The following is an 11,678-nucleotide window of genomic DNA, read 5'->3' as shown; positions in this document are numbered from 1 at the left end:
ACACACACACTTGATGAACCGCTGCTAGTTCGCTGCAACGACCCACTGGGCTCCTCACCTGTCTTCTTGGAAGCGTCCGTGTTGTTATTGTCACGTGATCGGCGACTAGTCGACTTTCTGCTTAAAGCGTCTTGGAGCAGCAGTAAAGTCGACTAGTCGGTGTATCTATAGTGCATTTCTACCAGTTCGTACTCAGAGCACTTTGCAGTCACAATGGCACATCTACCCATTCACTTACACAAGCACACACCCCATTGTCAAGGACTGGGAGCAAATGCACGACATTTTTCTTTTTTACATGACAATATAAATAATTGTTGGAGGCAAATTCAGTATTTCTTCTTTCATGTCCCATAAATCAACTCACCACTCGGATATATCTCCCCTTTACGTCCGTGGCCGGCATATCTGGCATGGCTGCCCACTGTTCCAAGAGTGATGCAGAGAAGAAACGATCCTTGCATGTGTGTACACATAAACATGGAATATAAAGCTGGTTTGATTCAATTTTTCTTGCCTCTCAGCTGAAGGCCATCTGAAATAAAGTAGTTAACTCTGTGTAAAATGGTTCAAACTAGTTCAAATGGACCAGTTGCTAATGCACTGACGCAACAGTTTACATACATATTAATGACATAGGAATCTAACATGATTTTTGACTGATTATAAACACTGCTGTGCTGCCCTAACCCTAAAATCTGCATTTAGACACCTCGTGCATTAATTCAGTGCAGACCACGTGGACAACGAACACTCTGATTATGCATCAGTACAGTTCAAACACACACAGAAAGCAACACTCGGCAACGTATGAAAGAATTCCAACCATGTACAAAAGTAAACTAAGAACTCTTTTATTCTTTTTATATATCTATCTTTAGCTTTAACTTTTTTTTTTTCTACACGAGTCCTTTAAAAGTTTGTCATCATGCTAGGTGCAGCTTCAGTGTTGTAGAACATGCAAGGTTGTGGTTTTTCGTTGGTGGAGGATTTCACACACTGGAGAGACAGTGAGAGACAGAGAGAGAGAGAGAGAGAGAAAGAGAGAAAGAGAAAGAGAAAGAGAAAGAGAGAAAGAGAAAGAGAGAGAGAGAGAGAGAGAGAGAGAGAGAGAACAGAGAGGGCCGGCTCTGAAACCCGGAGTGAGCCAACACCGACCCGTTCCGGTCTCACCGAAACAAGACCCAAGAGTATAACCCCACCACGGGCGCAGCTGCAGCAGGGAGGGTGGAGGGGGGTTGCACTGATCATCATCAAGGATTCACAAAGGGTTAAGCAGAAGCAGTTCAGTCCTCGCTGTCATAGTCCGATCCATCCGATCCAGAAACGGGGACGTTATTGTTATTATTATCATCATTTTTTTTTTTTTATATATATATATCATGACATCATCAGTTGACATATTTAGTGCAGTCAAAAAAACAAAAAAACAAAACAAAACAAAACTCTAGAAGCAGGCAGTCTTTAGAGGGAAATATACAAAAAAAAAAAAAAAAATCTTCAGACAGCTTTGTAGAGAACAGAAGAGAAGAAGACCGGAGGAGAGGAGGGGAGGGAGACTTCATTCAGACTCCTGTTTGTGATGGGCTCACAGTAGAGGAGACATCAGGAGTATTGCTCATGACTTTGGTCTGGGTCTATTTGCTGGGGATCACTGGATCCCACTGATTTAAAAACCTAATTTCCAGCTCTTTACCTCTAAGTCAACACTGGGAGATTCCCTTTTTCCTGCTTCTCTAATACCGACTCAAAAAAGTTAATAAGGTACATACATGACATCACATGTGCCAGCTGGTGGATGCCACTTTTAGCTGAGGCACTTTACAGTGCATATATTTTTCTTTTTAAACATGGGTGGCTACAATGGGGATGAAGCATGTTAACCCCGGCAGTGTTAGTGCCATGCTTTACGGTGCCCAGTGAGTCAAATAGAACCACAAGTACTTTACTCAGGAACAGTAACACCGTCACAACCCCAGCAACAAGAGGAAGGATCGGAACGGTTTTCAGGGTGACTCCATTGTACAGGGAAGAATTCTTGTCACCTCTGTTGTTCCTTATATACACAGAACTACTATTTTGCAGCAATAATGATCGCAGGTCACAATATACACGTGGTCACCGACAGCTACAGATGCACTAGAGAAGCCTGACAGTTCAATACCCCCCACCCATACTGAATTGGATACGTCACTTTTGTACAAAGCAAAGGAACACCGTTGAGTGGAAATACATACATAGAAAAAAAAAACAGACAGTAAAGGGTTGATGCCAAAAAAAAATAAAAAATGCATGAAATATAAAAAAAAAAAAAAGAAAAGAAAGCTCAGAAAGGAAAATTCTGGGGCAGAAACACACATGGACATCATCCTCTTTGGTGAAAATTTGACAGAGTATGCTTAAAGACACCTGAGCACACACATTAATCGCACACATTTTTTTTTTTTTTCTTTTCCCCTACAGCTGGAAACAGGAATTCACTGCAGTTACTTGGAAACGGGTCCTCATTTAGAAACTTAAAGGACATTTAGGGTGTACAGGAGTCACAAACAGACAGGAGTCTCTTGGAATAACGCATTTCTGACGAGGGTAAGAGAGGAGGATGGACGTGACATCACGCTGCGATATATTTGGTTGTAATCTACTGGCAGAGTCCAGCGGATATCTACGTACGACGTGTGGGTCGGTTCATGCAGGGGTTGCATGTCGCTGCGCTGTTATTCTAAGGGTTTCCTAAGAGAATTACGTGGAAGGACTGCCACAGGTTTGCATCTCAAACAATCACTACTTACTGGGACAATGTGGCGTCTAGTGGATCATGTACTGTGTGGGCAGCTCCAGTACGTAGACCGTGCCATCTATCAGCAGTTAATCTGCCAGCTATCGTGGATCCCTGCCACAGCGTGACATAATTACAAGATCTGAGAGGTCTGTTATTTTCACTGGAGTATCATCCCCAATCCTTGAACGTCTTAAGAAAAACAAAACAAACAAACAAAACGAAACAACCTGTCCCCGGCCCCTAAAAACCAAACAATCGGATCACGAGAAATCTAGAAAATAGAGACAAAGATTCAAAGCTGCCTGTGGAGGAAGATGCTGGCATTCATTCTAAATCATTCACTGATGGACGCACGGGGCTCCCCATCGCGTGTTTTCTGCTCTGCAGGCCTCTCAGTTCAGTTTCCATGCAAAGCCATGGCTTAGATCGAGGAAAAAAAATACAACGTGCAGCACCTCCCAAAGCTTGTCCCCAAGACCCAGGCGAGAGGAGGCGTCGACCCGACCGCCCTCCCCCACTGTTCAAGTATGAAATGAGAGTGACATAAAATAAGTTACAGAACATATGCACGAATGAATGACATAAAAATCAACGTAAGAGTGCTAAACTGCTGTCACACCTGCCTCGTATATTCTTCCCAGTCAGTGAATCAAACAGGGCGACTTCATTTAGTTACATTTCCATGTTTAATACAAGGGCTAAGAACATGTAGTCTCCTCTAAGGAACGGACCAAATAACACACATTATATGGAACTATTTAACGTTCGCTTTCTTTTTAAGTACTAGATTTACATCCTGAAGATTTTACGCATCATTAAATTAAAGTTTACCATTCATTTTAGCAAGTATATATACGTTTTCTTTAGGTCCATACACATTGGTTTTAGTCAACAAATGTCTCTGTTTCTAGGCTACACTTCACCCTAAACTGGCAACACTCATTGATCAAAGAGACAAAACTGTATAATTTCAATCACGTCTACAGCATAAGATTATGATTTCTCTGGGAAACATAAAACACCGAATGGTGAAAAAAAAAGAAGAAAGTATTCCAGTTTTCAAACAGAAAAACACATAGATGGATGGAACACCATCCGATAAAAGTGAAATAAAATATGAGAAACGACATGAGGTCCTCTGAGGAATGAGAATGATGGAGCTATGGATGGTTTGTGAAACTACGCACGTTCATTCTCACAAGTACAAAGTGCACGTGCGAGCCGACGCATGGGACGGAAGAAGACGTTGTTAATAAGGGGCTCTCTTGCTTTCAGGCCTGGGTCAGGGAGGGAGGAGTGGGTGGTTTGGGAACCCCTTGGTCTCCCGACTCCCTCAGGAGCTGAGGGTGAACTGGTCTTGCTCGATGGGCTTTTTGACCCAGGCCCCCAGACCGGCCTTGTGGAAGGCCTTGATGAGCGCCTGCTTAGCGGAGTGGTACTCTGTGGCTGCCTGCTTGGCGTCATGGTACGAGCTGGGCTTGAGCACTTTGATCCGCAAGAGGGATGACAGCTGAAGAGGAAGAGGAAATGGCAAATTATTTTAGGATAAAACAAGGATGAATATATTTTTGCACATAGACATAACTCATAACCGTGATTGTAGCTGAATTTCTGTCTGTCCTCTAAGGGTTTAACGCAAGATAATGTTTCTTAGGCAATACATTAAGTTAAAAAAATTAAAGCTAATTAAATCTGTTGTTATTACAGCAAGACTCTCATCACGCCAGTTTGTTTTCTTTACAGTGACTAATTAGCGATCTCCAGTCAAGAACAATGCCAGACGCAGTTCCTCGAATTGCCACTTGAGGCTGACTGGAAAAGTTAATGTCTTTGAACAGACCTCCATGTTAAAATGTTTAAATTTACAGCAGAAATAGTTAATTTCCCCATACATGACATTTTTTTATATACAGTAGTCCCTCGCTATAACGCGGTTCACCGTTCGCGGCCTCGCAGTTTCACGGATTGTTTTAGTGCAATTTTGCATGCTTTTTTTTTTTTTTTAACAGCGCATTGTTTTCTGCGTCCTGATTGGCTAAGGGAGAGCCCGCGTGTCGTCTTTTGCGTCCTGAATGGCTAAGGGACTGTAGACCATTGTCAATCAATCTCCTCTGTACGGTGTCTCTTGTACAGTACAGAATGCGTTCAGCTTGCCAAATTTACATATACAGTATCTTTGATCGCTGGCAGCGTGACTGAAGTGCGGTATGTTTGCAAGTTATTGAGAAAAGTGTATAAAGTGTGTAGTGAGGGGCAACCTTAAAACATTTATAATCATTGTAAAAAATAAAGCTGACTACTTCGCGGATTTCGCCTATCGCAGGTTATTTTTAGAACGTAAATCCCGCGATAAACGAGGGACTACTGTAATACACAATGTTTAAATTGTGTCATGGCTAAAAGAAATGCACAATTAAGGATGTAGATGTACTGAGTGACAGGTGGGTGCCATCACTGGTTGCTAGCTGTCTATTTAAGTGTCCACCACCTGCCTCAGCTCCATTCAAGCTCCAAGCCTTTGTCCATTATTGACTTAATCTTGGTTTATGCTTATGCATCAGACCTACGCAGAGATTATGAGGTAGCCTACGTTGTGGCCCTACATTACCAGAAGCATCTATACTCGTGTGCCGGTGTGTCGGCATCGCTGTGTAATCAGGTTCGTCGGGCTGATTTTCTCTGGGTTTGGAGTTAATACGTGTAACAACAGTTACAACATTTACTGAAATCACTGCAACGCACAAAAGAGAGAAGTAGAAGGATTAGATTGTGTGTACGGAGAAGGGAGAGGTTCATTCTCTGGGCTTGTCTGGCCACTGAGATGGCTTCTGACATGGATGAGGGAAGGCTTTGTGTTGAGCTCTACATTGCTGCAACGTGTAGTTACATTTCTGAGAAGGCGCCTGTCAGGTTAAAGAAAAGTACAGAGCTACCACCTGCCTACGGCATAAACCAGAATATAAATGGAAGTCATAAATCTAGCCTTAGCTTGATATTTAGACTGCATAAGCAAAGAATTACTCGCTGTTACTGTTTTATGCTTTCATTTTTGCTTTAAAGTATGCTTCAAGGCCAGAATCTCTCTGGTGTAGATGTACTGATGTACTATTTTATCTGTCATGCTGTAGTACGCGTCCCCAAATTTCTCAGGCGTTAGTAAAAGATATTGGTCACAAGTTGTACAGGATTTAATGTTATGCTGTGTGTGTCCAGGCTTGTAAATTTAGGTGCAATCTTTATGGTATGTAATGATACCAAACTGCTCCATTACACCTGGGGGCAGTATGTTCAGTGACAAGGCCGTGTGCCGCCGCTGGCCTCTCCTTACCTTGTTGTGTAGGCGCACCCAGCGGCTGTAGAGGGCATGTTTGCAGAGACGCGAAGCTCGGCCCATGTCGTCCTTGCCCGTTGTCGCGTTGATGACCTCCAGGGCTTGGTCACCCACGGTCCAGTTCACGCTGAAGTTCGGTGCCTTGCCTGGCTGCCTGGCTTCTGCATTGCTTATACCTGAAAGCAGAAACACCAGTGGTTTAAGACTGCGGCACACCAAGCCAACATTTCAAAAGACCTGAAATGTTTTGCCCATATCTGGCGTCACAACAACTGGTGCCTACAGCAGCTAAACCTCTCACTACCCCATTGCATGGATGTGCTTAACAATGGATGAGGTGTCCAAACATGGCAGCCCATTCCTTTACAAGGCAGCTGCTCCCACAGCTGCAATAACTTTAACAGAACAATATTTCTCTCTTTTCCATTTGTGTAACTCAGTAGAGAAAACTGTAGCCTCCACATGGGGGGTCTCTGAGGACAGAGCTCCAGCACACTAAAGGGCTTCGGCCTCCACTGTATCTCCAGCATAAATGGGAGATATATGGATGTCATAAATCCCTGTGTCTTGCACTTTGTGAGTGTGTGTGTGTGTGTGTGTGTGTGTGTGTGTCTGTGTGCGTATTAAGCTCCTCGGTTCCATTTGGTAGCACTTGTGGCAGAGGATGATTTAAAGGGGATGAAATCCTCAGTGCTCTAACGCCACAGCCCTTCACCGCTACAAACTCTCTAAAGCGGAAAAGGTTAATAACCCCCGACTATTATCTCCTTTACCCGCCATTTAGAGAGCAACCAGAGAGGAGGAGCAGGGGGAGCAGCACGTATATCCAGGCTCGGTGTTTTGACGCCTCGGGATCCAACAAAATGACCACAGTGTCACTCACTTCACCTGTCTGATTCTGAGTGCCCTCTTCTCACATTGGCAGTAAGACCAGTGCTTGTACCTGAAACTCGCTGTGCTGGTTTATGTGGTGGAATAGAGACACAGATGAGGCAGCACAACGCAGATTGTTGGGGTACTGTATAAATATGGAGACAACGCGTCCCCACTTCCTTGCATTGGTCAAACTGACACTATTTTCCTGGGGTTATAGGTGGAGCCATCTTTGCAACTTGGGAGCCACAGTCTGCGCAGTATGGCGTTTTTGTTTTAGTAATGCTGTGCTCTGCTCTACCTCCACCAGTTACAAAGAAATGTTGGATTATACACTGTACTTATTTATTTATTTATTTATCTATCACAGTCCTATGGGGCCGCTTCATAAAGCAGTTGGTATGGCAACTTGTAGTGATCATGATGTCGCATCCTGTTTCTATAGCGTCAAATAAGTAAAGAATTACTTGACGCATATTTTAGTCTTTTAATTTGGCCCAAGTCCCATCCACCAACATGGAGGTGGAGCTTATGACCTATACTGCAGTCAGTCACCAGGGGGAGCTCTACTTGCTCTGGCTTCACTTTTGAGGAGTAGTTCCTCTGTCCATCCTTACACTGTCTATGGTTGCTAATAGCATAGCATAATAGCCACACACACCTCTAAACACATTAAACTAGTTACTTATAACTCTGCATTCTGAGACATTACTCATTACTGGAACGCATTAGTCAGACACTTCCCAACCTTGTTTCCAACTTAAAAAGAATTTTATTGTTTAATGTGTTTATCTTGAAATGCATTCTGGTGTACTGTCTTTACACTGTGCCACTCTACACAATCCAGGCTGACATATAATATAGTGCTGTGCTGGTCATCAAAGGGATTATAACATCCAGTCCTATTAACCACTCATCCTGTAAATTTGCTCACTGAGTGTTGTCATTGTGCCTGTGTTTGGCTCAGGTGTTTGTGAGCAATGAGACCATTGCTGAGGCTGGATGAGAGTGTGTATTCATCACTGCCTACTCTGATCCTCATTCAAGTTAAGTCAGTTTTTGCACGTTATGCTGCTGCATGTACATAAACTAAAACACTTAGTACTTAACCTTTGAGCTCATATAATTAATAGGACTCATTAATAGGAGCTCTTAAGTAGCTGGTGGTGCTGTAGCACCCGAGCAGTGACTTTCAAATCACAGCTTGGTGATCAAACTCTGCAAGCATGACTTGGATTTAAGTTTTTCTTCCTCTTTTTTGCCTTGCCTAAACTAAAATACAAGGGAAAAGGATACAATGAACTGCAATTGTTGGCATGTCTAGCTAGCTAGCTACACAGTTAAGAAGAAAATTCTTGTTCTTTATCACTTGTCTATATTAATCATTTTGCACAGACTGGATTTCTATATACTCCCAGCAACCACAACCTCTGATACCCGACGTAGCAATGTATTGGCCATAAGCATCAGTCATCATCATTTCACTTCAGACAGTTAGATGAACACATGTATTAGAAAGAGTACATATTCTTGAAAAGATTCTACTTCTAAAATGAGACAGCTTAAAACATCTGCCGGTCTTTTTCTGTTTGATATCAAGGACCCATTGTTCCAAAAGTCACTAATAAATGTATCCTGCCACCATTAACACTGAAAACTAGATATGTGTCAATGAGGCAGAGAGCCTGGCAGACGCAGAAACTGTAAATAAGGAGCAAACAGCCAGTTATTTAATAATTTAGGATTTTCACTTTAGCAATATTGTGCATTCTGTTTGATGTAAAAATAAGAGGGAGAGAAAGAAGACAAACATATGTACAGATGTAAAATAACGGAACACGGAAACAAATGATTCACGTACACAAAGAGAAGAATGAGGACAAATAACAGCAGGCTCCATGTGTTTGGTGAAGAAATGATTTGGTTTGTTGCAGTGAAACTTTACATCATATTGTCTTCCAGAGTCCTCTAAACAGCCAGAGGGCAAAGACGGAATGTTCTAAATCTAAAAATGGAAAGTAAAAAAAACAAAACAAAACAAAACCTACAGGAGTGCCGGTCTATACGGCCTTTTCAAAAGGTCAAGCCAATGCTGAAAATTTACACAAATGATAAAGCAATTCAAATTCCACAGCAACTAGGTAAATGTCAGCTCCGATCAAACAGAGGAGGAAAGCAATAACTGTCTTCCTGTCCCTGTGGGACTGACCAGCGAGGTGAATAAACATGTTTATCGCTCAGGATTAAAATCTTCCTCCTTGATATTTAGACAGCAGGAGTTTTAGTGGCAAAGATTAGCAGGATGGTGTCAAGTTCGCATTTGTGTGCTGTGGAAATATGGATGAGACAGGAGGGACTTTGAGAGGGCTCTTACCACTGAGTAGAGGCCTGTTGAGGGTGAACTGCTGGGGCAGGTCCTCGATATCTGCGATTCGTTGGTACATGGCCCTGGAGAGGTGGTCGGCGTGGTAGAGGCTGCCAAGGATGATGCTGGAGAAGTAGATCGGCTCGGTGAAGTAGCTCATCAAAGAGCCCTGGATGCCCACCACATTCCACCTGCAGGAAATACACATCCATGACAACATCTGGAATTAGAGCTAAGTTAAACAGTGACTATGAAAAAAATATATTTCAAGGTAAATTTAGATCTGTCTAACATCAGACCAACCAATTACCTTAGTTCTCTTCATTATTCGCAATTATAAACACCAGAAAACGTAAATTACAATCAAATGAGGTGCACAGCTTGATTTCATAGCAACGTAAGCATTATCTGCCACAAACTGGAAACCTTGAGAAATACTTAAAGTACCTGAACTTGACAGAAAAAACGACTTCTCTAACAGAACTTTTGGAGTCCTTTATCCATTTTCAATCACGTTGTTATGAACGGACAATTTCCCATCTTTTACAAGCAACATTTCAACAGATCACATGTAAGCAAAAGGTGTCCTTGGCAGAAGTTTCCTTAACCACTGGAAAATTCCGAGAAGCGGCAAGCGCACACGCAACAATAGCACAAACAATAACGTATTAGCACAAAGCCAGCCAAGGCTGTATCTTCCACACAGAGTCACACATAATTGTACAGCTGTGTATACTCCGAGGCATTCAATTTCATTTTTCCAAACTTCTGTGTATTCCTACGCTGTGTCATTAGACATCTCTCCTCAGTCATTTTCCCATTGACATGCTCTGTGAAGCAGCGCCTGCCCACCTCTCTGAGAGAGAGGCAAAGTAGGAGAGAGAAAGAGTTGAAGGACTTGAAGTCTGAAGTTGGTGGTTTTTTTTTTTTAAATCTATACCTTATTGTCAGTCATTTCCATTGAAAACCAACAATGAGTTTCTCAATACCCCTCCAGACCTTGCAGATGGCATTCAGCTACGACCCCCTTCAATCCAAGACTTTAAGAGTTCATGAAAACATCTTTTTTTAAATGGCTCAATTAAAAAAAAAAGTCACTTTGTTAGGAACTATTTTCTCCTATGAGTGTTGCTAATTCATTAGCCGGTTAATATGTGTTGAATTCAATCAGGACATTCCATTCATGCTAATGGAGAAACTTATCATTCACTGTGTGACTCATGTTTTTAAATAGGTTTTGGACAACAACAGAGCAGTACAGCAAGGAAAGAGCAAAGTATATGATGTGTTACACACACACTATACTAGTATTTACTGTAGTAGGATAAACTGCTTGTTGTTTATTTTATTTTTTGTTGTTGCATTTACTGGTAGAAAAATACTGATTATCACTGGTCTGTGCACTTAAAGGAACTGACTGTGTGTTGATAAGATCTTTTCATTCTCCCTTTCACTTCAGGCAGACTATTTGAAAGTGTGTGAAATTGCCAACACGAACCCAGAACAATGAGGAATTTGCACGCATAAGACCCCCCCGGCAACGCAAAGGGTCCATTGTTTCCATATGCAATATTCTCTGTGTATACGTGTGGGACAAAGTGTGTGTGAAAGTGTGGGAGGGCAAAATGAAATCTCGGAATTCATAGCTGCAAGCAGTAAAGCACGCATTCAGCACAATCAAACAGCTTCATAATATTCTGCGGCATGCACAAACTGCAGCAGTACACACGCGCACTTTGTTTCATCACGGCAACGGGGTGACACAAATACACCTGGATACTTCTGAAAGACACAGGCGCTGTAGAGGGAACCAGAAACAAGCGGGCGCGCACATTTTCGAGTTATGTTTTCAGAGGCATTCAATTTCATTCCTGTCAACACATCACTGTATTTCTTTTTTTATTTTATTTTATTCAACAGCGTGCTTTGTGCTTCTACACACACATGAATTATACGCGCACACACACAAAACAGGGTCAGGACAAGTCAGAAAGCACACGCAATGAGCTGGTATAGAAATAATGACACGAGAAAACAGGACAAACTGAGAAAGAGACTGATTTGCTAATGAGTTAATTGAAATAGTTAGAAAGAACAGACAGCAGGGAGAGGACTGCTTGTTCATACAGACGCTGCAGGGCTGGGCATGTAATCAAAAGAAAATGAGGGGAGTACAAAACAATGCGTAAGGAGAGAAAACTGAGGGCATGGTCAAAATGTGCCAGTCAGTGGTTGTATGAAACAGCAGCCCCGTGGCTAACAATCACTCACAGAGGGACAGAAGCAGGCGGGTGGCAGATTCTGACCCGGTTAATAGCTGTGTCATG

General features: G+C 42.4%; 1 protein-coding gene across 2 annotated transcripts in view; it reads right to left on the bottom strand.

Annotated features, from left to right (window-relative positions):
• Positions 1-848: 848 nt before the first annotated feature.
• Positions 849-11,678, bottom strand: part of adarb1b (adenosine deaminase RNA specific B1b) — a 117,446-nt gene continuing 106,616 nt past the window's right edge. For both annotated transcript variants that reach the window (XM_084545531.1, XM_084545532.1), the window contains 3 exons: positions 9,361-9,542; positions 6,111-6,289; positions 849-4,292 (listed from right to left, as the gene is read on the bottom strand). In XM_084545531.1, the coding sequence (XP_084401657.1) occupies positions 4,116-4,292; positions 6,111-6,289; positions 9,361-9,542 (538 nt within the window). In that variant the 3' untranslated portion in view covers positions 849-4,115. The remainder of the gene's footprint in view (positions 4,293-6,110; positions 6,290-9,360; positions 9,543-11,678) is intronic.

Source organism: Chelon labrosus (genome assembly GCF_963514085.1).
Source record: "Chelon labrosus genome assembly, chromosome: 5".
Classification (NCBI taxonomy): domain Eukaryota; kingdom Metazoa; phylum Chordata; class Actinopteri; order Mugiliformes; family Mugilidae; genus Chelon; species Chelon labrosus.
The sequence above is the reverse complement of the archived record's forward strand: the minus strand, read 5'-3'. Positions and strand labels throughout refer to the sequence as shown.